Here is a 26,010-nt window from a genome sequence, read left to right as displayed (position 1 = left end):
CCAGGAACTCTTCTTCACTGCTGCTTCACATCTGTCCACCACAGCACAGATCCCAGAGCAGCAGACACAGACCAGCTGCTCCATTTTTACCTGTTTATCAAAGCTCTTCAGTCCTCGCAGGGTGTTTGGTGAGCAGAGAGGGTGTTTGGTGAGCAGAGAGGGTGTGGTGGACAGCCTCGTTTTGTCGCTGCTCATTAACACGACCGGACTGTATCTTCCGTTGACATCTCTTACTTGGTAAGTACCGCTGATTTTGAGATGTTTTCGTGTTTTTTAGAGATATATCAGACATGTCTTCTGATTTTAACTGAATCTGTTCCCATGGTGTGCTGGCAGCCTCCCATAAAGTAACCTTGTATTTTGTGGGCGCTATTCATAGCAGCGTGTTTGTGCTGCGGGCCAGCGTCACACACCTGAAAAGGCTTTTTGTGCGCTGAGGTCTGGTCCTCGGTGAGCAGCAGGGTGGAGTGGGTGCAGCCTGTCTGCTCCGGGCATGTTGGCCTCGTGTTTGAAGCTGCTCAGACATCCCTGCTTTCAGTCAAGTCAACATCAGCGATCAGACTTTAATTTAGCTGCGGTTAAACTGGTGAATGCTTTTGTTCTTACGCAGCACAACACTGCGATGAGGCGCACTCTCTGTGCGGATGTCACTGAAAACGCGTCGTTTGCTTTTATTTATCCACTGGGTGTTTACTCTGCTCTCATCTGCAACACAAGACCAAGCGACAGAGCACTTCTTCAACAGGGAATATACTTTTGTGTAGGGCAGACATCTTGACGTGTCCACCAGAAGCACAGGTGTGACCAATAACACTGATGATGGCTTCGTTCCCTTTTAAATGGCAATTAAGGTGTGACAGCCAGCACGCATAGCACCAGGGCCCCGAACCACTGTGGAGTTCTGGAGAAGAAATTCAAACTCAGAATTTAATTATTTACAATATTAATGAGGTGAAATACAAACTCAGAAATATTTGTTTTCCATAACTGAATAAATAAGCTGTTATCAGAGGAAAATAAGGTCCCAGGACACTGTTTGAAGCTAGAAAGGTGGCAGGGTCCGCCACATATAAACAAAGTAAAACAGTATGAAATTGTGACCTTTAAAGTCAGTTTGTGTATTCAGTTTATTCAGTCATGCCATTTAGTTTGTTTAGGCATAAAAAAAAAAAAAAAAAATCAGTCAATGAAGATCTTTTTCTCTTCTGATTAAAATGTCTTCCCCAAAACAACATAGTGCACCTTTAATAGTTTAGAGCTGCAAAGATTAATAATCAAGTAGTCAATCACCAGGAAATTAATTTCTGTAACTGATTTAATAAGCAATTTAATAATTTTTCAGGCAAAAATGCAAAACATCAAGTTTCTCAACTGTGAATACTTGAATAACTTCGGGTTTTGGCCCAAAGAAAAAATAAATATTCCAGTTTGTGTATTCAGTTTATTCAGTCATGAAAACAAAGAGAGTTTGTTATTTAGTTTGTTTAGACAAAAAAAAATCAGTCAACGAAGATCTTTGTCTTCTGATTTAGAATTTGTTTCAATTTTTTTTTTAAAGCTGCTGTAAGTGTCGTCGTTGTTGTTTAGCTAACTTCCTGTCTGTTGACAGTTAGCAATCCCCTCCCTCCTCTCTATGTCACCACATGAGCTGCAGCGATAATCGCCAGACATGGCAGCAAATGGAGTGTTCCCGAGCAGACAGGACCGCCTCTTTATGAGGTTCTCTGCCCTGATTGGTTAAGTGGGCAGGGATACCGGAATATTTATTTTTTCTTTGGGCCAAAACCCGAAGTTATTCAAGTATTCACAGTTGAGAAACTTGATGTTTTGCATTTTTGCCTGAAAAATTATTAAATTGCTTATTAAATCAGTTACAGAAATTAATTCTCTGGTGATTGACTACTTGATTATTAATCTTTGCAGCTCTAAACTATTAAAGGTGCACTATGTTGTTTTGGGGAAGACATTTTAATCAGAAGAGAAAAAGATCTTCATTGACTGATTTTTTTTTTTTATGCCTAAACAAACTAAATGACATGACTGAATAAACTGAATACACAAACTGACTTTAAAGGTCACAATTTCATACTGCTTTACTTTGTTTATATGTGGCGGACCCTGCCACCTTTCTAGCTTCAAACAGTGTTCTGGGACCTTATTTTCCTCTGACAACAGCTTGTTTATTCAGTTATGGAAAAAATAAATGTGTTTGTATTTCACCTCATTTATATGGTAAATATAATATTCTCATTTTGAATTTCTTCTCCAAAACCTAAATAGTGCCCCTTTAACTCACAAGAGGGATGAAATACATACACATTTACGACAAGAAAAAAATAAGAGATGCTCTTGTGATCATCAGAAAAAGTCAGATCAGCCGCCTTCAGCCAAATGAAAAATGACATTATTCGTACTGCTGACCCAAACTTTACAAGTACTGTATCAAAATACAGTCTGTGATAATAATACTAATGACAAAACAAGGTATAAAAAGTGATACAGGTCAGGATGTTTCTACATTTGTTTGTATTTGACGGTCAGTTTTAAGAAGACAATTGTAAACAAATGCAGAAGTACATAATTTAAGAAGAAGTGTTACAAGTTATGATGACACCGGCCAAACACAGGAAGGCTGTCTTAGTAACAGCTAACCCTCCCTCATATGTATTTAAGGACACCTTGTAGACCGAGTCAATTCAAAACTAAAAATAGCCTCAAACACAAAGTGAAAATGATAAGATTTGCCAAACTGGTTCTTGTTGTTATTGTTTCTTTTATCTTGTCCGTCCACATGACAGGCTCCACAGGACTCAGTATGTTGCATTTTGGGGCACAGGGGTTTTACTGCCTGTTACGTATAAAGAAATATGTGAGTGATTAAAGTTTACGTTAGGCTGCATGGACGTAAAAACAAACTTGTTAGTGTTGTCAAAGGGTGCATACTTTACAGTACTGACTCAGAGCTTGGTGTTGGTAGTGATGATGACGTTGACACAACAATCAGACAGTGGAAATCGTCTCAGGCCTCCAGGTTGAGTCGATCAGCGATTGTGACAGTTTCTAAATGTTTCCTAGAGTTACACCCTCCTATTCAGACACTCCTCACGCCCTGCTGACTGTGTCTCAATGACCGAATCAGTGATCAGCTCTGTGGCTCGCTCTCTGGTTTGTTTGACTACTGCAGATACTCTGAAGCACTTTTTCCATTTAGTGTTTTCTGTCCTGTTGCTTGGTGCTGGGGATGTGACGTAATGGCAGCACGAGGTGGAGCCAGCTCTTAAATTCCTTTACTGTGTGTATTCCCCTGAAAGCCACAGTGAAAATGGAACTCAGTGGACATTTGGCATTTTCTAAATAACAGGTCAGTGTTTTTGAGAATGGTGGCTTAGTTTGTATTGTTATATCGTGAGGAGAAAAATCATCTGCGAAATGTTAAGTGAAAGATCTTTAAAAATCTAAATGATTCACATCATAAAAGTGGGTGAATTTTGTTGGTAAAGCACTTAAAGCACCCTGTAAAAGTAGCACAGCTCTTTTAAAACCTCTCTGGAACATGTAATAGTTCAGCCACATGTGACAACATTGTCTTCATGTGTGAGGCTAAGTGGGTATGAGGTTTATTATTAGAAATTTCCCTTGGAGATGCATGTGGTGGTTCCTGAGCTTACAGCGGCTTTTGGGAACCACATTTCTAATCAGATCCATATGTTCACTTTAACCTGATACAACCCCAGATGTGTTCTGTAAGTCAAGTACCATTATTACTCAGCCAAATCTAATGTAATCTCTGGATGAACATATGTGCGTACAAACTCACACACACCAACAGAAGCTCAACACACAGGCCTAAAGCCAGTCTGGGCTTTTTTAACTGACTGAGTTTAACTTAAAGTTTTCAACACATTCAACATTGTAATGACGTAATGAGTTTTGTTTGTAGTGATGATGATGTTTTCCTCTTTTAATGCTTTTATAAATGGAATCATATAATTATCTTATATCATATATTTTGGCTTTTCTTTTTAATGTCACAGTGAAAACAGTGAGTGAATTAAAAATATATATTGTCATATAAAATTACTATGCCACGATGGGACATTTTATTCATATCTCCCATCCCTACTGTATCAGTTGGAGTTCCATCAAAGCCCAAATGATACTGGATATTTGAGACCAATACCAAAATTGATATCCTGTATATGAGACTCAGCTGATATTTCTTTTTTACATAAGCACATAACATAAACAAAACAGTTAGATCAGGATCCCTTAAATGTGGTTATTCAAGAGATGACGTGTAAAGCAGGACTTTTTTAGCAACACTTAAATTAGCTTTAACATATGTTTTGCTTTAATGAACTGCAATTTGTTGTTACTTGAACCTGGTTGAATTGATCGGTTTTGGTGCCTTGGGGGCAGAACAACGAGCTGTAAACACAACATTGTTATTTTGTCACCTTATACTGTTGATATAGCTAACATTAGCTAGCGGTTTTACCATTTACACATTGAGCACATATGAAGCAACGTAATATAACCCAAGCCTGAGTTTGAGCCGCCACAGTCAAGTTGGAGGCAGGAAAACAATGAGCTAAAACGGGCTAAATGCTCTGAAAAACGAAGGGAAATTGTAGGGGTGGTGATAATTGTCAATCGGTTTATCACAACTATTTTTTTCACATTCACAGTCATTTAATCCATTTTAAATATTGGCCCACATATAGCGTGTGCTGACACATCTGTGAAAAGCTAAAATCAGTGGATAATGATGTATTTTGCTCTTGTTGTTCCGTGCTGTTCACCCTCCCTGTTGTACACAGAAAAGTGAAATATCTGTGAACTTCTCTCCTCCCAGGTGCAATGTCCAGGTCAGACTACCCTCCAGGGTACGATGACTCCCGGGGCCCGATGTACGCCCCTCAGGGCGGTAATTACCCACCACCCCCTGCGTATGGCTTCCCTGCATACGGTGGTCCCCAGCCAGGCCAGCCCAGCGCTCCCTACCCCATGGGTCCAAACACCCCGCTGTACCCAGGCCAGCCAGCGGGCTATCCTGCCGGCCCGTACCCAGGACAGCCTCACCACGGTGGGCATCCAGGAGCTGGCTACCCCAATCCCCCTCCCATGCCCCCTATCGTCCCACCTACCATGCCATCAGATATCCTGAGCTCTGGTAAGACAGGGACTGCTAAGCATACCATTGTGTGTCTATCTTGGGGCTAACTTTTTTTGAATAAATGTCGCATCATAGTATTTAAGAAAAGGTACACTGTGTTAAAGCTTAATTTGTTGTTATTACAGCTGAGTTTTTGTGTAAATTAAAAAAACTAGATAGAGCATGTTAATAAGTTAGCTGGTAGGCAGATTTGTTTACCTATTGTCAGACCTAAGCTAGCTGTTCCCCCTTGTTTTCAGTCTTTATGCTAAGCTAAGCTAAACACCCCTCTGCCTGCAACTTCCTGAGAGTGGTATCAATCTTCTCATCAAAGTGTATTTTCCAATATATTAAACCAACAGGACCAACAGCATAAGGCCTCGTCACTGACTCTTCACTGGCGAGACATGTTTCCTGTCTCATGTTTCCTGTAGCTCTCTGTGGTCAATGCTCATATCTCTTTTCTAACCGATGTCACAGGTGACGAGTTTGCGGCGCACGGCAGCGGCTGGGACAGTTTGAGCATTCGACACGCCTTCATCAGAAAGGTGAAACACACTCGTCACACAAACCACGCTGGATTAGCCCCAGCTAGTGTGTCATGTGTCATCACACTTGAGTCACACAGCAAAGCTAATGTTTAAAACCCAGCCAGGTATATTTATTCATTTATAATGAAGTTATGTGACATTTCATACATAATTAAGTGTTGAAATGTTTTGTTTGTGTCATACATTTGAGAAAGAAGATATGTGAGACACTAATTGGAGTCGGTGCTGGCGTAGGATGGATTGAGTGTTTTGAAACTACAGGGTGTAATGCTTCTTTTGTCTGTATTTGTTTTTTAGGTGTATATGATTTTGGCCACTCAGCTCCTCGTCACCACAGCCATTGTGGCCGTGTTCACATTTGTGTGAGTATACAGACTGTGTGTTTTGCGTGCATGTGTCTGTGTATCGTGCTGTTAACTGTGTTTCTGTCTCCCACAGCCAACCTGTCAGATATTTCGTGCAGAGAAACAGAGCTATCTACTGGGCGTCTTAGTAAGTCTCACTCTGAGGTGACATCGCTTCATTTATAGTTATGTGCTTTTACAGAATTCAAAATAAATGTCTTGTAATATTATTGTTTTAGTGGTGTGTATATCGTGACCCACCTCGTGCTGGTCTGCTGTAAGGGCCCCCGGTGAGTGTGATCGCTCAGTTTTACAAAGTTTTACAAAGAATATTTGTTCAAGAAATGTTTATAAAGTGCTTTTAATCTTATTTTCTCTTTGTAGGAGGAAGTGCCCATGGAACGTCATTCTGCTGTCCATCTTTGTAAGTCAGATGACTTGTGGTTGCCTTGTGGATCAGGAAGTAGATAAAATATAATTACTGACAATTTCCTGGACTTGAATCAAATCTATTCTTAGACTGAAATACTGACGCTTACTTTGCTACTAGAGCTAAGCAGTGAGTCAGACTTGACCCGGGACTGTGTTTGCATAATTTCTTTGATATGTTGCGTCTGCATCTTATCAGCTCTCTGTGCAAAATGGCTCCATGTGTGACTGAATGGACCAGTGTTGTCCAACAGCTGAGGTTGACTGTTATTGTTCAGCTTCGTCAGGGTGATTGCTAGGTGTTCATTTTTGTCCTGAAAGCTGCAGTCCAGCTCTGTTGCAACTGTTTTTCCTCTTTATTAAATATTTAAATCCACATGACATCAGAGCACATCCACTGCACGTCCTTTTGCTTTCAGTGCAGCTCTACAGTAAACATCTGTAGTTCTCTCAGTGCTTTTTCATCCCTAACTTAGTTAAATTCTTCACTTTTCACAGTTCACTTTGTATATATTGTTAATACTTTGTTTTTGTATGCAGTGTTTTTAACATTTTTGATCATTTAGATAATAGTGGATGTTTTTAACGAGAGAGGTTAGCCTGTCGTCTAGCCTAGCTGGCTTTCTACAAAGCTTCGCATTTACACTTACAGTCGCACCGTTCACCCTTCTCTCTGATTTGTGATTTGAATCCATTATCAATCAATTAGGTCCGAGCTTTACTGCTCGCTTTAACAAGACTGTATATGTGTGGCTAGCTTACTTTGCTAACTGCTATCTGTATATCTAAAGGATCAAAAATGTTTATAAATACATAAATGTGTATATATATGCATTTTTAAAAAACGAACAGTAAACTATTAACAATATATATAAAGCGAGCTGTGGAAAGTGTTTTACCAAGTTACAGATGAAAAAAGGACATGCAGTTGCTAAAGCGGATATACATCACACTACAGTGTACAAGTGGAGAATATGTATGTATATTGCAGTGATCTCATCAATTGTGACGTAACTGCATTTTTCTATCTATTTTTTACAGACGCTCGCTTTGTCTTACATGACTGGATCCATTTCCAGGTGAAATAAATGTGTATAAAGTTTGTCAATAGTGAATAACCATCCAGTCCGTTTCCCCCAGAAGTAACTGTGTTGCTCTTTGGTTTCAGTTACTATGACACAAAAGTAGTGTTTCTCGCTATTGGTATCACTGCCGTCGTCTGCATCGCCGTCACCATCTTCTGCTTCCAGACAAAGGTAGCATGTGTGTGTCTGTGTGCTAGAGAGCGATCGCTTATCAGCCTCAAATAGCCGCTGTGTGTTCATGCGGTCACACGCGTATAAACGAGGCTGTTTGTGGTTTCTGTTTCAAGGTGGACTTCACCAAGTGCCAGGGCCTCTTCTGTGTCCTTGGGATTGTAATATTTGTGACCGGCATCATTACAAGCATTGTGCTGTCCTTCAAATATGTGAGTTAAGGAAGCACTGTTTCCTGCAAACACACCTTTTCAAGTTTCCGTCATTGTAATGACTGTTTGTTGTTGCAGATGCTGTGGCTTCACATGCTTTATGCAGCTATGGGAGCCATAGTCTTCACCATGGTGAGTAGTCTGGTGGTGGCTTTATGCTGTAATTCTTTACAGTAGTCCTTGTAGTATAACTTCACGTATCACCCTCTGACAGAACTTTTTACAGTGTAACTCTTAATGTTTCTTGTATGTCTTGTAGTTCTTAGCGTACCACACGCAGCTGCTGATAGGGAACAGGAAGCACTCCATCAGTCCTGAGGAGTACGTGTTCGCCGCGCTCTCCATCTACGTCGACATCATCCAGATCTTCCTTTTCCTACTGCAGATTATCGGTGCTGCGACCAAATAGGTGCACACAAGGGCACACGACCAACTTGGGTCAACAGGGTGCAAAACCATACCGTGCTTTTTAAAAAATTTAACACACAACAGCTTTGTTGTCAATCAGAATCAGAATACAAATATAAAATCATGATGCACTCAAAGTAAGGGCTGAATTTTTAAATTTGAGATTTTATCATAGTATAGGTTAATCCTATGCACAAATAATGCACTTTTTCTGAAATCAATATTTGTCTGTCTGCATTGGGCATATAACCAGTGGTTAAAAGAATAATACTGTAAATACTGCAAATATCTATAGACACTGGAATGTCAGCTGCAACATTTATTCACTCTTGCTGGACTTAAGTTAAGGCAGACAGTGCCTGAGCTTCTTTCTCTGCATGTAGGTATATTTAACATGAACTGGGTCCGTTTGAATGTTAAGGAAATGGGCATCTATGTTTGTTGTAAAGGTCAAACTCTTAATTTGTTGATGCAAAGACCCACTTCTCCGGTTGGCATTGAAGTACAGCAGGGGTGGGCAGTACATGTGTCAGGATTTATGAAGTGAATGAATCATCAATAGGCGACTTCAAATGTATTTCAATTAACACTCAATCATTTATCAAACATTAGACATGTCATATTAATATTCACTGTTAAGTACATAAAGGAATAGTTATGCTTCATTGCTTTCTTTTGGCAATTTAGGTGAAACAGTTGATACCACAGTCACATCTGTCTGGTAGACTACAGCCAGCAGCTGGTTAGCTTGGCTTAGCATAAAGATTGAAATCAGGGAAACAAGTCGCCTAGCTCTGACAGAAGGTAAAAAGCTGCCTCTCAGCGCCTCTAAGATTCATGATTTAACATGTAATATCTTGTTTGTATATTCCATAAGAAAGTGTTAAAATCACCAGGTCGTGCTTATGTGGATGTTATGTCTGACTTTTTCTTGGCTTCTAGCAGTAATTTCCTGAAGTCTGCAGTGAAGCTGTCATTTTATACAAAGGTTTTTGTACAGATTGATTAACAAGGTTTTAACAAGGCCAAGCTAATAAGAAGCTAACCAGCTGCCTGCTCGCTGTAGGCTCATATTTGCCATACAGATGTGAGCTAATTGAGCTAACTTGCTAATGGCAGGCAAAGTTGGCAGAAGTTAGCAGTTACGCTAGCGATATGCTGGCCCCTAATTGTTTCAACAAGTGGCCAATTCGTACATATTGCACATTTTAAATTATGTGTATTTCAAAAGAAAAAATGGTTTAATGGTAACAAAAACAAATGTTTGTTTGATCTCTCAACCAGTGGCTCTGCTGCACTGATGTCCCTTTTCCACCAACATGGAACTGGTTCAGTTGCGGTTCGAACACCTAATTTATAACCATTTGGAGCAATTCTACCAAAATCAAATTGGTTTGGGGTTGAAAAAGTTGGACCCCAGTTGGAACCAAAAAATAGGTTATTCTTGACCAAGGTACAGGTCGTCACATTATACAATACCTTCCAGTGATGGCACATCCTCGATCACAAAGGTTCTACCGAAAACTGGTGAAACAAAGTCTCACACGCTAGATAGAACAAAGGTTAGTTTTTTTAAGAAACGGAAACAGAACCAGTTCAAAAACCAGAGCTAATTTGGTGGAGAGGATTGTATATGTGCCTAAAACACGTTACATGATGTATGATGTAACATTTGGTATTGATCCTAATGACACAAGCATGGATACTCAAAACTACACTCATATCGGCAGTATTGATACTTTGGTGATTGGTTTGCCCACCCTTTAAATCCAGTTCGGTCCACCTGCTGACGGCCTCAGATCTGCTGTCGTGGGTTCATATTATAAGGCCTATGCTGATGATCTTTAATACATGTGTTGCTATATACTATATATACATAGATCACTACAGTGCCTTCACAACAACAATGTTCCTGAGATTAGATTTTTTTACTTAAAGAAGTACATGTTGCAGTACTCCATAAGCTTTTATAGTATTGTTACATACTGTATGTGCCTGTTTATATCTTCTTGTGTTACAGTCAGTTGTGGGTCGGTGCCAGCTGGGTGGGTGTGTCCATACGGGATAACACAATCAATACCACAATGTTAAATTATTGAAACATTCCTGAACATCAGTGAGCTCCAGCTAATGTGGAACTTTTCCTGAGATGGTCTACACCACCCAGCTGGTCCTCCACACAAAAGTATAGACCCGACCAAAGTTACATATAGCCCTCGACTACGACAAACATTTTGTGTAGTACAGATATGTCAGTGTGGGCTTTGTAAATATACATATCAATGATGAGGAGAGTGTCTGTCTTTTCATATCAAATAAAGATTTGTATTTGTGAGTTTTCATGTGGTTCATGTGCAGTTATACCAGTGAGGATTCTTATATATTCACAAATTTATAAATACATTTATATTTATTTTCTTATCATATTTATAACATCAGCATCATTGCTAATAAATGTGATCATCCTCCAGATTCAATGAAGCAGTCAACATTAACAGTATGATTCATCTGTGTTCATGAGCAAAAACAAAACATCTGTCTTGATTTAAGGCTCAGTCACGAGCACGTTCCCTCTCAGATTTCCATCCACATTAGCCTTTAGAAGAATCACGAGCCAGTTCTGAACGTCTGAAAAAGGTTTTTGGATGTTTTAAAACTCAAGCTCATGAAGTTGACACCCCTTCTGTAATCAGTCATTGGGTTGTAGCGCACGAGACACCGCCTCAGTAGTGACATTCGGGATATGATATCTCAAAGCATTATCGGTCCAGTTTAACTTCTTCTGCAGGATGGCGGTAGCGACTGCCTTCATAATCCCCCTCGTTTGACTTTTTCATCCTCTGTCGAATCTTCAGCTGTTTCAGTCGGTTCTTGTCCACTTGTCTCTTGGCCAGGATGAAGCTAATGATACCCGTGGGGAGGCCTATCATCCTGGAGGGGAGAGATCAACAATTGTTTTACTCAGTGGGCAACACACACAGTATCCATTATTAATTATGAGCATAGAAAAAACATCAAGTGTAGTGTAGAAGGAGCAAAAAGGGCGAGGGTAAGAGTGTTTGAGTCATGGTTAGGGAGCTAATGGTAATCTACTGTGCTCATGTTTCCTCTTGTGATTAGATCATCCAGTCTTCCCTCTCTAGAAACACAATTTGCTGGGAAGGAGTGGCACAACTTGTGAAATGTAAGCTGAACACATGCTGTACACTCACACACAGTTTATTATTGGGTACACAAATCTAATGCCCTTTTTCGCACGAGACTAGTTTTACCAGAAGACCTCTTGTGATTTAGGAATGACTCTCCTGCATCAGTGTTTTTTACAGTGAAGTCTGTTTACTATCACACTATTTACTGACAATATCTCCTGGATGAGATGTCAAAGCTCTGTGTAACACCAACGTTTCAGCAGCCACATTATTAATATAGTTTAGAATTGATTTGCGCAGTTTTTGCATGTGTTAGAAGCATAAATACACATTTGCAGCTTATTTAGATCAAATAATGGATGCTTTGTGGTTTAACTGTCATCATGTTTAAACGTCACTTCAGCCGATCTTACTGCACGGCTGCTGACTGCTGTCCAAAATCACAGAAATGTCAATTCGCATGGGACTAATATCACATGACTCCTGTGTCTGGTGAAACAATGGTAGGTATGTATGGAAATATGCGGTGGAATCTATACTTTAAAAATGACATGGCAGAGTCTGACAAGAGTAAGATCATAGATGATTTTCTCATTAAAGTTTGTGTTAAAGCTGTTTTGAAAAGGTGTTGGACCAACTTTCTGGTCATATTTCAAGCAGTTTTTTGTGTTTTTCTAATATTTTGTCCACCTTTTTATAAATGAGTGTAGAGATTATAATGTAGATAGTATTATCTTCATGAAGGTAGGATTGTGTTGGAGGAGTGCTGTGTAAGACTATTGTTGTACCTTGGTGTACATAATAAATGTAATAATAATCATCTGCTGTGTCCCTCAACACTGTGTGTCTACGTGACTTCTGGCACATGAATATAAACACTTGCATTGTTTTTCTGTCAGTCTGTGAACATGTTAGCTGTTAGTGTCTGCACAACAGCTGTCACTGCAGACAAGAGCGCTCAATATATAGATCGTTAAGAATTAATAATTTAGTAGCTCTGACTCTCAGACTGAGAGAATGAGCCAGCAGCAGACCAATGGGTTTTACCTTGAGACCTAAAGCTCTAAATAATCACTATAACACTAAACTTATTTCTTAATTGTATATATTTTTTATCTTTATTTTCACGTTATTCAGAAAATTAAACTTTTTCAAGTAGTACCCCAGGAGCACTGCTCACAGTGCAGTGTGCTAGCCATGATGCTCGAGGAAAATTGCTCTTTATGTCTAATAAAAAATGGTTTGCTGACGTTTGGTGCAATCCTAAATTAGAAACAAACTGCCTCCTGACAAATGACTGTAGTGTAGATAATGCAGAATCTGACTAGTCACAGTCACGGTTACATTCAGGTAGAGGCTTACTGGTCTACAAATCAATTTTATTAATATAGCCCAAAATCACAATCCCCTTAGTGGGCTTTAATCTGTACAGTGAACCACATCCTCTGTCCTTAGACCCTCAGGAGGAGCCACATAGGAGGGATCCCTCTCCCAGGACGGACAGACATGCAATAGGTGTCACATATACAGAACAGAACAACAAAATCATAATTTACAAATTGCATTGACAGAATATCTGATACAATTTATACAATACATGTAAAGTGTGTGGATCTCCTTCCTGTTTTATGATGTAGCTGAGACTCAAGATGAATTCTCGTTCATATTTTATTCCTCACTGTACAATGACTTGCATTACTTAGTGCAGTGTATTTTTATATTTCTGATGACTTGAGTTGTGCTCTACAAGGAGATCACTTTTTGTGACAGTTACATAAGAATGACTGTTGTGATCTGGAGGCTGTTGTACCTCTACAACTGTATATTTGAAGTCCATGTTGGATGGGAACTTATGTATGTGCACGACACAACTCAGTCTGCAGATGGTTTTACTACTGTGTGTATCTGCTACTATTACAACTTCAAATTCTGGTATTACTGCCAATTCTTTCATTCATACTTTAAAAACGTGACATATTAATCCAGGTACATTCCTACAGGTGGGGTTTACATCCTTTCTAGTTGTTAGACACAGATGTACATGAATGAGGAGAGTAGACTCACCAGGCGTAGCCAATCTTCATCATGGGGTTCTTGGCCTTTTTCTTGGGGATGTATTCAGGACCTTCAGGTTCCTCCTCCTCTTCCTCCCCAGCTCTCCTGTGGTCAGTGTGGGTGGCGGCTGTGCTCTGTGGCTGGGTGCTCCTCTGTGTGTCTGTCCTGCTGCACAGGGAGGCAGCGGGGGAGACATGTAGCCGCAAACACTGACACACTGCCGGGGGATTGCTCCTCCGCGTGAGGAGCCACCGGCCGGGAACAAGGTACACACCTAAGAGAAAGAAACACGTTTATTCTTCCATTAAAAAAAATATTGTGTCACCTTAGCGGAGAGGTTCATTTGGTGCTTGAGTCCGGTTACATCGTGAGAAAGTCATCTGTGTGATTCAAAGATCCGACAAAATAACAGTCTGACGTTCATTACACTGTAAGAGGCCGAGCCGAAGGTAACTTCGATGTTAATTCTGTTTAACTGCGGCTCCTAGACTTTTTAGAGAAGGTGTAATGTTAATACACCTGTGTTTTACCTTTCAGTGCTGTCCTGACTGCTGTCACGTAGGGTGCCGCCATGTTTGTTGAATAATGTCAGCCGCGCATGCGCAGTACAATTATGACATCTGCCTGCTGCCACCTAGTGGTCATCATGATGTAGCTATTAGATACAACACAGGAGGAATTATTAATAAAGAATTAAGCAACTTTCGTTACTTTTTTTAATTATATACAAACCAAGCAGTTGTGTTTATGTCAACAGTTTATTTATTTTCATTCACATATCATAATTTTACAAAAAGACATACAATATAACTTGAATCCATGGAGGCAAGTAAGCCTCAATGTATGCCTTTAATATACAGTTATGGAGAAACAGCAATTCAGGGCGGTTCCATAAACTAAGAGCCAAACAAACAGACAGAAACCAGCAAACAACTGGGGCAAAGAGAGCAGCTTATTTACAAAAGTCAGTTTGACCTAAAAAACTTTTTTTTCCTTAAAGAGCTCATATTCGTTTGTACAGTACAGATAAACTCCAAAAACAGGGCGTATGACATCTCCAGTCTACTATTATGTATGTGTTACATAAGCGCATTCAGAAACACCTTTATTGTTAAGGTTTAACATCAGCAATGATGGAGGCTGTAAGGGCGGTGGAGAAAAACAAACAGGATGGACATGGATAAAGGGAGGAGTTTAATCTTCCAGGATGTAGTTGGGGTTGACGACCATAACGGCTTCTTCTTCTTCTGTGCTGGCTGGCTCTGAGCCCTTCAGCCCCGCTTGAGACAGCTCAATGAGGATGTGATCCTGTTGAAACACACACACACACCTTGTCAGTTATTGTCAAAACTTGGATAACAACGACTCAGCTTTGTTTTTGTGAAGGACGGACTCACATAGTGCACCAGCCTGTGGAGGACCTTCTCTATCAGACCCTTCTTATTGACCAACTCCTCCTCAGAGTCGATCTCAGACTCGATCTCCTTCAGGTACCAGTTCACCACCGCACTTTTCTTCAGCTCCTCCTCTTCCTCAGCTGCGACACAGAACATTGGTAAGAACGTTGGAGTGAATGATGAAAGAAAAAGCAATTCTGGAAACTTTTCAGTTGTATGAAGAGGAACCTCTCTTACCCTCCTCTGCCCTGCGCAAATGCAGCACAAGCAGGTTGGAGATGCGTCTGTACTCGGTGAAGGACAGGCGGAGGGACGGTTTGGGCTGGCTGCCAGGCTCGCCTTTGTCGTGACCATTAATTCCATTGACGTGTCCGTTGACGCCATTAACATGGCCGTTTACGCCATTCACTCCATTAGGGATGGCGTTTCCTGCATGTACAAGTTTTTATTAGTTAAAATAATCATTTGGTCCTTCACACTTATTATTGATCTACTATGTAACATTTTATCTCAGTGTGTAGATTTGTCAGTACCGTCCTCCTCCTGCTGCTCCTCCTCCTCCATTTCGTCCTCCTGCTCCAGGTTGATGTCGGGCGTCTCCACTCTGATGATGGATTTGTTTAAGAGTCTGAAGGCTTCCTTCACATGTTTGGGCTGCACCTGAAAACACAGAGAGACAAAGGTCAACACTGTATCATGTAATACACTTGTGAGTAGTTACATTACTAAACCTTATTTGTCACTTTACAATATCATTCGTTGCCCACCTCGTCACAGCAGTGCATGCGTGCCATGCCCTCTGAAAGGCGGATCATGCTCTCCAGCTGTCGCACCGTTATCCTCCAGGCGGACTTGGACACGCCTCCGGAGCCGTCACGCTGACGCAGACGCTTGTACTGCTCCACGATGAACTCCTCGGATTCGCTGGAGATCTACAAACGGGAACGTGCAACTGTTAATACAGATCACAAGCGCACAAACCTGATGTGAACGCAGAGTCAGCGCAGGCAGACACGCACCTTAGGTTTGAACTGCCTTGCGAAGAGCAGGTATCTGCGGATCTCATCCAGAGTGTACAGTCTGTCCACAGACTCCTCTATGCGGGAGTGCAGGTCCACAATGCGTCTGGCGATGGCGTAGTCCGTCACCTGGGATACAGACAGACGCACGCAGCTTTAGACCAGTTCAGATAAATGCAAGAATGAAAAAATAAAAATGTGTTTATTTAATAATCAGCGCAGAAGCAAGTTAACAGACCTCATTGCAGTCGTCCACCAGGATGAAGAAGAGGTCGAAGCGACTCATGATGGGGGCGGTCAGGTTGACGTTCTGCTTCAGGCTCTTGCTGCGGTCGTAGCGCCCTCCGACCGGGTTGGCAGCAGCCAGGATGGATGTGCGAGCGTTCAGGGTGGCCTGAAGAAGATGGAGGCAATGCCTGGTTATTCTACTGCAGAGACAGGGTTCCTACACCTCTTCCACTGTCAAATTTAAGCACTTTTCAAGCTTTTCCAGTGTTTTTATTCATACAGAGTGTATGACTGAGTACTGCAGACTTAAAGGTGCACCATTAACAGGCCTATAAAGTCTTAAATGTATTTTAAAGCCACATGTATTTAAACATTAGAGCAAAACAGGCTTTCTTTTTCAGTTAGGGTGGCGGTCAGAACAAGTGTTCAAGATTAAAAAGGACAAATCAACTTGTTTAAAAAAGGCACTAGAAATGAACGTCCCTCGCTGGAAAAGAGAATGCTGCAGTTTGCTGCACAAGAATTCTGAAAAATTGAACTAGAAATGTAGAGAATACTTGAAACAGGTTAATTGCGTTTAAAAACAGGTTGGAATATTTTTCAGTGTGGATAGACTGCCTCACAACCAGACAATCAAAATTGGGTGACAAAGTTTCATATTTCAAAATGAAATCGCCTGACAGTAAGTAGACTTAAGAATCCTATATATCCGTTTTTGCTACAATTACCTCAACAAAAGTTACATTTTTGCTCCGGCTGCCATTACCTTGACTCCGGCCTTGGTGATGCTGATGGTCTGCTGTTCCATGGCTTCATGGATGGCCACCTGGTCCTTGAGGTCCATCTTGTCAAACTCATCGATGCAGCACACGCCCTGGAGAAAGAAAAAAAAAACACTGCGGTAAACACCACTGAATATACTTCACAACGTCCGCCTTCGCCGTCAGCAGTGGCTCGTAACACTCACGTTGTCGGCGAGCATCAGAGCTCCGGCCTCGATGACAAACTCGTTGGACTCTTCGTCTCGGACCACAGCTGCCGTGAGACCTGCAGCCGTGCTGGCCTTCCCGCTGGTGTACACCGCCCTGGGGCTGAACTCCTCCACGTGCCTGCAAACACACACATTTAAAGTACCATTCAGACCGACAGATCCGTGAGTCATTCAGTCCCTATAATCTCTATATAGTTAAAGGAAACTTTTCTACGTTGCGTCACATACTTGAGGAACTGGCTCTTGGCAGTACTCGGGTCTCCGACGATGCACACGTTGATGTCTCCTCTCAGCGAGGTCCCCTCCATGGTCGTCTTGGGAACACCACCGAACAGCATCAGCAGGATGCCGCGCTTCACCTCGTCGTTTCCTGCACAATCAAATTCACCATTGAGCTTAAAAAAACATTCTGGCTCTAAAAACATGTACCAGAGCTGTCCTGGCTGGAGAAAGTGTTCAGAGACAGTTGGAGCACTGACCGTGGATGGTGGGGAAGAGGCTGGTGCACAGGTTGTGGTACAGGTTCTTGTCTTGGCTCATCTCAAACACTTTCTCCCACTCCTTCTCCGTCATCTGGCTCTTGATGCTCTCGGCGGTCTGCTCCTCCTCCCGCAGCTCCTTACCGCCAAACTATAACCAGAGGAAACACACACTTGTAACTGAAAGATAAGCATGTTTGGAGCTTTATTTATGTCTAAGAGTTAAAACTTGTCTGATTCCAGCTTCTTAAATGCAAATATTTCCTGACACTAAACTGAATATCTTTGGGTGGTGGATGAAACAAGACATTTGAGAACGTCATCTTGGGAACTCTGATGGACATTTTGCAAGATTTTCTGACATTTTATGGACCAAACATCTAACAGATGTGATGACTATGTAAATGTGCTCATTATTAGTCTCTTACTCTTGGGTTAGTCGGGGCCACGTTGCAGGCCAGGAAAGCCAGTCTGTATGAAAGCTCTCGGACTCCCAGAGCCTTCAGCCCCCTCACACCCTCAGAGTCGTAGCCCTGTGGTCCTCCGGCTACACGGGTACTGGTCTCTGCTCGCACTCCTGGAGAGGGGACAATAACGAGGTGTCCGATGAAACTAAACAACTACAATGATTTTATTAAGTACTTTCTTAGGTCAACTGGAGGCTCAAAGTCGTACCAGGAGTGCGGAGCTGGGACACATCCGGCACCACGATGAGGGTCCCGGTGAAGTCGCAGCGGTCTCCGGCCTGAGCTGTCTCCACAGCCTCGGCCCTCAGCACGACCTCCAGCGAGCGTGGGATGGAACCACGAGGCAGCTCTGCCTGCGTCTCCTGGATTCGCACCTGAACAATAAGAGATAAGACGTAATGAGACAACACCGGGCAAATGCTCTCGACAGCGCACCCGTTTCATGTATCCTCTCTCTCAAGTTACCTTCTGGAAGTCGATGAACTTGGATTTGTGTGTGTCGAGGTGGAAGCGGGAGCGGTTGTTGCAGACGGGGTTCCTGCAGATGGTGGGCGGGGAGTATTTGAACTGCTGGGGGACGTCTTTGATCATCCCCTGGCAGTCCATGCACAGGAAGGTGCCGCTCACCTGCAACCACAAAGAAGGCAGAACAATCATCAGACAAGTTCGACATTACTACATTTATGCATCAGTGTGGCTGCTACCTCACACCACTGATTATTTTCATGCATGTGTTGACGGCAGGATATCGTACCAGTTCAGGGTGGACTGGGTGTGTCCTCACCACCTGACCACTGATCCTCACCAGGGTGCCGATACGCATGGATGACAGCTCACGGATCCTAGATCACACACAGGAAAAGGGTCAGATTTGATATATTGCTCAAGCTTTACATATCAAACTAGTCACTACTGCGCTATAAGTTTACAAATCATTTGCCAATAAAAGCTGTCTGAAATGAACGTACTTGTGTCTGGTGGGCAGATCCTCGAGGGCCACGTAGAACTCTTTGTTCAGGGGAACGTTCCCATGATCCCGAGCAAAGTTGCGCACCGCCCGACAAAGGAAGGGGTAGACTCTGAAAACACAACCCTTCAGGTCAGTCCACAGCAGTCTGTCTATGGCTGTTGGTCACTGATACAGATAGTATAATGTGTGCACTTATTAGCAGTGATGAGATGTAACATTACTTTTACCAGGTACTGTACTTAAGTGCAATTTGAAGGTACTTGTACTTTACTTGAGCATTTTTCTTCCACCTTATACTGCACTTCTAATCCACTATACTTTTACTTTACATGTATCTTACAGTTGTTGTTACTTTGCAAATTCATATTATCAATAATACCTATATTCTTATTTTACTATATTTAAATAGATTTTTATCTACATTTAACTGTTATATTATTCTATTCCCATTTTTTAAATCAACTTTTACATGCAACATTTCATTTTTATCTTTTATTTTTTATCTTTTATCATTTTTAATTATTAATTTTATTGCAACCTGTTTTTGTTTTCTTAATATACCATGTTTATGTTCAGTCACTTGTAAAGCACTCTGAATTGTATTTTGATTTGTTTAAAAAGGTGCTATACAAATAAAGTTTGATTGATTGACATTAACAGGACTAAATAATCAGGATACAAAAAAGGTATCTCCAGTGAAGTTACAAAAAATACAGATGTATTCAGTAAAAAGGAGATTACTAACAGGACTACAATATTAAGATAATGAATGATATACTAGTCTGTAACTATGCATACACACACATGACAACACTTGAGTCTCACACATCACCACTCTGGTCTCGAGTGAGAGACAAATACAAAAGTGTGTGTTCTTACAGAAAACATTATGATTAAATTAAAGATATTATATAGATTTCTCTACTTTATCTGCATATACTTGGTAATGAGGTCATTCAAAAGTAACAGAAAGTACATTAATGCTGTGATATTTGGATAAAGTTCCTGGCTACAAATACTTAGTAACTGTATTGGATTACATTTTTGAAGTAACCCTCCCAACTCTGAAATGGGTCAGGGTTATAAATGGGACTATTACTCTTAGTACTCCGATTACATTCTGATGCTACTAGTTTTGTACCTTTACTTAAAGTTTTGAATGAAGGACTTTAACTTGTAATGGAGTACTTTCTCACTGTGCTATTACTACTTTTACTTAAGTAAAAGATCTGAGTACTTCTTCCACCACTGTATCAGACTACCAGCTTCACCAGTGAGGTAGTGGTGCTGCTCACTTCATCTCTGTAGGTAACAAGGTGTTGATCAATTGTTGCTTCCTGTGTGACACAGGCTGTGTCAGCTCACCTGTAGTACTCCTCCTGGATGGTGGTGGCCAGCTCCTGGTTGAAGCCCTCCAGGTCTGTGAAGCTCACCAGCAGGGTGTTCCTCTCAGGCCGGATCAGCTCCTCGGCCTCCCGGACATACTTCACCTCCCCATCCCCGGTCTGGAACCTGCGCACGGACACAGAGAGATAATTAAACTGTAATGCATCGATCAACAAAGCACCTGATCCTCATAAATACTGATTACATTAAAGAATATTTTCGATATCAGTTCGTGCGCAGCGCGATCTGGGGCCGACAACAACACAATGAAGCCTGGTGCTGCCTGACTGACTGACTGACTTACTCCTCCAAGAAAGCCTGGAATAACTTCTGGCATTTCTCAGCCAGCTCGTCCTTCACCATCTCTCCGGCATTCTCCGCGGTCGTTGTGGCAACATCCATGTTGAAACACCGTCAAACTGCGACAAAGGATTCAAAAAGTCCCGCAAGCTACAGATCCACACCGCTGCTCTCCGGACACAGGAACACACAGCACGCTCGAGTCCTGACAACAGAGCTACAGTTTCGCGCGAAAAGGGAGACACGTGATCTTTGGCGCGCCGCTTTCGACCAATCGGCGATAGCATGCAAACGTTCTCCGGCTTGTGACCAATCAGGAGCAACTGACGTGAAGTCCTCCTGCTCTTTCCCGCGGCATGTTTCCGGCTTCAAGACAAATAAAGTTCAGGGCGAAAAAAATGGAGATTAAAAAAGTGCTTATTTGTTCTGTTCTGTCATTTTAACTTGACATAAAGTAGACATAATACAGACAACATATTAACATTATTATTATTATTATTATTATTATTATTATTATTATTATTATTATTATTGTTAACATGTCAATATCGTTGTTAGTGTGATTATAGCATACTATAACAACTGTAACATCAGTCGTGTGTTTTAAAGCCACAATTGCAATGTAGTGTTGCAGTTCCTCACTGCGGCCACTGCAGGGCGCTGAAAACTCATTTATCTAGGTACACTCCATGGTACACTCGCATGAACAGTCAACTCCACACAATACAATATCCCACTAAGACACCCCATACATATATGTGAGTATTTGTATTATTTAGTTCAAGTAATTAGTTATTTCTCACTTGTGGTAAACACAAGACACAACTGTAGGCTACAACAACTTATGGCTTTTTCACCTTAAAACAGCACCTTCAAGATCATGTTGACGGTTCAGTGTCTTGTAATTGAGTGAATGTCTCAGCCACTCCGCCCCCATCACTTGCTCCTATTCTATGTAACTTCAGTGAGAGGGTAGGATCACAGCATTACTTACATGTTTACTTCAACATACAAGTTTTCAACACATAACATTGTTATTACGTAATGAGTTTTGTTCGTAGTTAGCACCTACAGTACAAATCACACAAAATGCCAATTTCTACATAATGTTGCTTTAAGAAAAAGTAGTTTCTGGTACAAATGTGTGTCAGTTCAGCTTGACCTAGAGGTACTGTTAAAGTCAGTTAAAATACTATAATTATAGGAACCTGGGTGATACAGAGAAATAACTATTCACCCACTGTTGCCAGTGTAGGTCAGTGGGAAGCCAGTGAGGGATGATTGTTGTAGATAGCCACTCTTAGTCGCTGGTCTGCCCATGCAAGTGATGTTGTTGGGTTAGTAGAGAGCAGCAGCTGTTATTACGGTTATTGAGTTCACGTCAACTACAATGTATTCTAACGGGCAAAAGAGAGCATAAACAAAACAGAATGTTTATCTCCCAGCACTGTGCTCCGTATATTGCAATTTATTGGGGTCTGTTTTGTTGTTTGGAAACAATGTAGGTTTGGCATATTTTGACAAAAGTATATGTGTCATGTTTGGCATATTGAGGATACATGTGGACAGCAGAGAAGTAGAGTGGGCTGTCGAAGGAGACATTTCTACAGTTTTGCAGCTGTTGAAGAATAAGACTTTCATTCTGAAGCTAGTTTCAAGCCTTTAGGAACCAAATACTTGATATTAAAAACAAAAAAAAACACAAAACAGTAAATATAAACTGTAGGAGTGTGTGCTAGGTGGAAGAAAAGCTGTGCACCAGTGCTTTTGTCTGTCTCATCACTCATCACTTACAGTAGGAGGGCGCTGAAGATGATGACTTTCTGACAAAATGTGTTGGTATTCTGCACCACCTTCCATGTAACTCACTGTGTACCACAACTGGATCCAAAACCACTGACAACATAGTGTAGTGAGTTTGCATGACCACTGGAGGAGGCTGTTCATTGAACAGACCCTAACCTTACCATCATAGTAGTATTCTAGCGGTTATAATGGCTGGGGAAAAGTAGAACCAGTCCACTATCATCAGAGTCATATGTGCATCCCAATACTCATTTATTTCATTTTATATCAAATATTTGAACAATATCTTATAATTTGTATACTTACAAAGAAATGATTTGCTTATTTCTAAAAACTTTTTCTTTCTCAGTGACAACTGAGCAAATACCAGCTGATGAAGGGCATGAGATGCAGCCGAAAGCTTTGTGAGAAATCTATTAAGTGGACCTTTGATCAAGATTTTTTGTGTGAAACTGCTATTTTTTGTGTGCTTTCAAACTCAACGTTTTGAAAACATTTATAAACAACTTTAAACATGCCCACAATGTTCATGTTAGCACATGTCTATAAACAGTTGATAACCACCATTTATTTATGTGTGTTTGTTCATATATCATTAAAGGTGCAATATTTAAGAAGTGGCCACCTGTCGAACTCATACTTCAGACCAATAGGGGGCAGCATATCGCTACAGTAACCGTTAACTGCTGCTAACTGTAGCTGCCTTTAGCTAGTTAGCTCAGTCCAGACTGGGAGCGCAGCAGGGGAATGTTGGCCTGTGACAGTCCAGGGCTAGCTGGCTAGCATGCTAACTTCAGTAGATATCTCTGCAACAATACACAGACATTGTTACATCAAAACTCTTGTTTCTTCACATCCTGTTGATAACTTTAGTTCATTTTGAGATGTTTTCAACTAAAATTCTTACATACTGCACCTTTAAATATGGTTACAGCTACTTTACACTGTATATCATTATCATTATCTGTATTTACATCAGTTGTAGATGCTTTATTGTTGACAAACACGTAAATAAACACTTGAAAACACTCTTATTTCTGCTCAAAACTACATTATAGTGTGTTATTAACAATGTATCAAAAATCATTAGGGTTTATATGGGATGGATGGGTGGGCAGGAGGATTTTTAACATGTCTGTCTTTTTGTTTGGAGGAAGGAGAGAACATTGAGGGGACATGCAGTCTTACACAACAAGTCTGCAGTCACAGGGCCATCTGTGATCAACACTGATTCCTACTCTATTATTCCATTAGTTTCTATTTCTGTTCCCACATCATTCTCACGTCTCCACCTGCTGAGGTCAATACAAACACTCCCGGCAGGCTATTGGTTTCACCTGTCACATTGTATTAATCCACCAGGAACAAAGCAGGAAGTTATCGCGGGCCATTTGGATGCAGCCCAGTCTTTCTCTCCGTCTTTATTTCTCCTTTTGTCTTGACCTCTGCTTTTCCCACGATTGTTCAGCAGCAGGAAACTCAGCCTGTCTGAATATGAGGGAACCTGACCATCTGTAGGCAAACACGCACACACGCACACATACACACACTGAAATGCATAACACTCACACATATGCACCTCCAGAGCATCAGTGCCATCTATGTTGGTGAGGAGGGGTTTAGTTATATATTTGCATCTGTAAATATATTTACTTCTGAGGCAGAAGTGGCGTAGAAGTGCCTCAACAATACATTTAAGCAGCAACATTTCACCACTGGTTGTGATATTACAGAAGTTAAAGATGAACACTGGTGGTGTCAGATTTGTTGCAACTGTTTGCTCTTACAAGCTGCAGGATATGAAAGAGAAGAGGGGAAACTATGGTTTAAATAGGGTCATTTCCTTGTGTATTTGTATTCATATGGTGACACATTCTCATTGTTTTTCTGGGTTACTCCAGCACACTGGACTTGACACGAAACAGTGACTGAGGTTTAAGTGCTGGTGCTCAAGTTCATGGGTGAACCAGACTGAAGGCAAAAAGCCCACAAGGACACAGAGCGTCTGCTGATGTCTGCAGATCATAGATTTCAGACAGTATTAATTGGAAAATATAGAACCCACATAGAGAAGATGAGGACCCATTAATGTGAGCATTAAAGGCCTGAAATTAAAGGAAAAGTTCACCTGAAAATGAAAATTCAGTCATTATCTACTCACCCTCATGCTGATAGAGAGTGAAGTTCAGGTGAAGTTGTGTAGTCCACAAAACATTTCTGGAGCTTCACAGCAAAACAGCATTCTCCTAAACAGCTAAAGTAGATGGGGACTTGTTTAAAAACGTTAAAAAAAACAAAAAACAAAGTGTCTCCATACAGAGATCCTAAATTGATCCAAAAAGATGTTATTTACACCCTTTTTAAAGCAGAAATCTTCAGTGTAGCTGCTCAGCCAAAAGTGTTAGCTTAGCATTAGCTTTAACCACATATGTTTAATTTCAAATGCTATTAAAAATCTGGAGTACAAAGCAAAACAACAAAGAACATGTCACTGTGCCAATAACTGTAATAATTATAACCTGTGTTTAAATGCAGAACTGATATGGATGGACTCCACATACAAATCAGCTAACAGCTAGCAGCTCTATGAAGCTGTTTTTAGGCACTGTACTGCTTTGAGCTATATGCTAATGTCAATGCTAACATGCACACACAATTATAATGCCGCAGTATATGTGTCTTATGTTGGACAAAACAAAGAAACACTAAAAGCCTCCCTAAAAAATCACTCAAAAGTATATAGTCAGTTTTTGCATAGGGAACATTCATTCACATGAAGACAGAGTGTCTGCAGAAGTGGTAAAACTACCCATGCTTAGGGGCCAGGTAGCTGTCAAAGTGTTTTAGCATGTAAATAGGGATTTGGGGGAGATAATTCAGGCTAACAACAAAGTGTAAAACAATGAGGCTCGCTGGCTCACAACACAGACCATAGGTTAGCATACTATGACAATGCTGGAGACACATAGAGGTGTGAGTGATCTACCATTTGGTGGTCTTTGATTCCTACCAGATGGCTGTTGAAGTGTTTAGCATGAAGGTGAGAAGTAACTAAGAAACATAAGTGAAAAAAGAACAAAACAGAATCTAACCAACACTCTTTACCTCAACAGTAGATGTATCCTAGAGTAAACATATGTATATGTATATGTATATATATATATACATATACATATACACACACACACACACAACATACACTTGGGTAAGATATTTACACAGAGGCATGGTATTGAGCATGGGCAGAAAACATATCCACGCACGCATGAGGACGCACATGCCCGCTTATTTTTTACATGCAAGCGCAATGGCACCAGTAATGTACTACTTTGAGGTCTTTTATTATACTTTTAGTATTTTATAGTATTTTTTACTTCACTATATTGACTGTAAATGATAACTTCAGTT

At 40.9% G+C, this 26,010-nt stretch overlaps 3 protein-coding genes across 3 annotated transcripts; 1 reads left to right on the top strand and 2 right to left on the bottom strand.

Annotated features, from left to right (window-relative positions):
* Position 1: 1 nt before the first annotated feature.
* Positions 2-10,690, top strand: LOC141017276 (protein lifeguard 3-like). The gene is made up of 12 exons (XM_073491939.1): positions 2-237; positions 4,856-5,173; positions 5,636-5,703; positions 6,004-6,068; positions 6,145-6,198; positions 6,290-6,340; positions 6,435-6,474; positions 7,521-7,558; positions 7,648-7,735; positions 7,852-7,947; positions 8,026-8,079; positions 8,207-10,690. The coding sequence occupies exons 2-12, from the start codon at positions 4,861-4,863 to the stop codon at positions 8,354-8,356; spliced, it is 1,017 nt and encodes a 338-aa protein (XP_073348040.1). The 5' UTR covers positions 2-237; positions 4,856-4,860; the 3' UTR covers positions 8,357-10,690.
* A 341-nt stretch (positions 10,691-11,031) lies between these two features.
* On the bottom strand, positions 11,032-14,145 carry LOC141017277 (uncharacterized). The gene is made up of 3 exons (XM_073491941.1): positions 14,090-14,145; positions 13,569-13,833; positions 11,032-11,286 (listed from the first exon to the last, which is right to left on the bottom strand). The coding sequence occupies exons 1-3, from the start codon at positions 14,130-14,132 to the stop codon at positions 11,115-11,117; spliced, it is 480 nt and encodes a 159-aa protein (XP_073348042.1). The 5' UTR covers positions 14,133-14,145; the 3' UTR covers positions 11,032-11,114.
* Positions 14,146-14,366: 221 nt separating this feature from the next.
* Positions 14,367-20,998, bottom strand: mcm6 (minichromosome maintenance complex component 6). Its single transcript, XM_073492193.1, has 18 exons — positions 20,801-20,998; positions 20,476-20,622; positions 19,109-19,219; positions 18,895-18,982; positions 18,606-18,767; positions 18,349-18,514; positions 18,102-18,250; positions 17,674-17,824; positions 17,423-17,564; positions 17,171-17,312; positions 16,970-17,077; positions 16,214-16,369; positions 15,976-16,104; positions 15,724-15,888; positions 15,490-15,616; positions 15,194-15,385; positions 14,957-15,096; positions 14,367-14,867 (listed from the first exon to the last, which is right to left on the bottom strand). Exons 1-18 carry the CDS (start codon positions 20,896-20,898, stop codon positions 14,754-14,756), a joined length of 2,487 nt encoding a protein of 828 aa, XP_073348294.1. The 5' UTR covers positions 20,899-20,998; the 3' UTR covers positions 14,367-14,753.
* Between the last annotated feature and the right edge of the window lie 5,012 nt (positions 20,999-26,010).

The sequence above is a fragment of the Pagrus major genome, chromosome 21 (genome assembly GCF_040436345.1).
Source record: "Pagrus major chromosome 21, Pma_NU_1.0".
NCBI classification, from domain to species: domain Eukaryota; kingdom Metazoa; phylum Chordata; class Actinopteri; order Spariformes; family Sparidae; genus Pagrus; species Pagrus major.
Note: the sequence above shows the minus strand (reverse complement) of the source record. Positions and strands in the feature narration are given on the sequence as shown.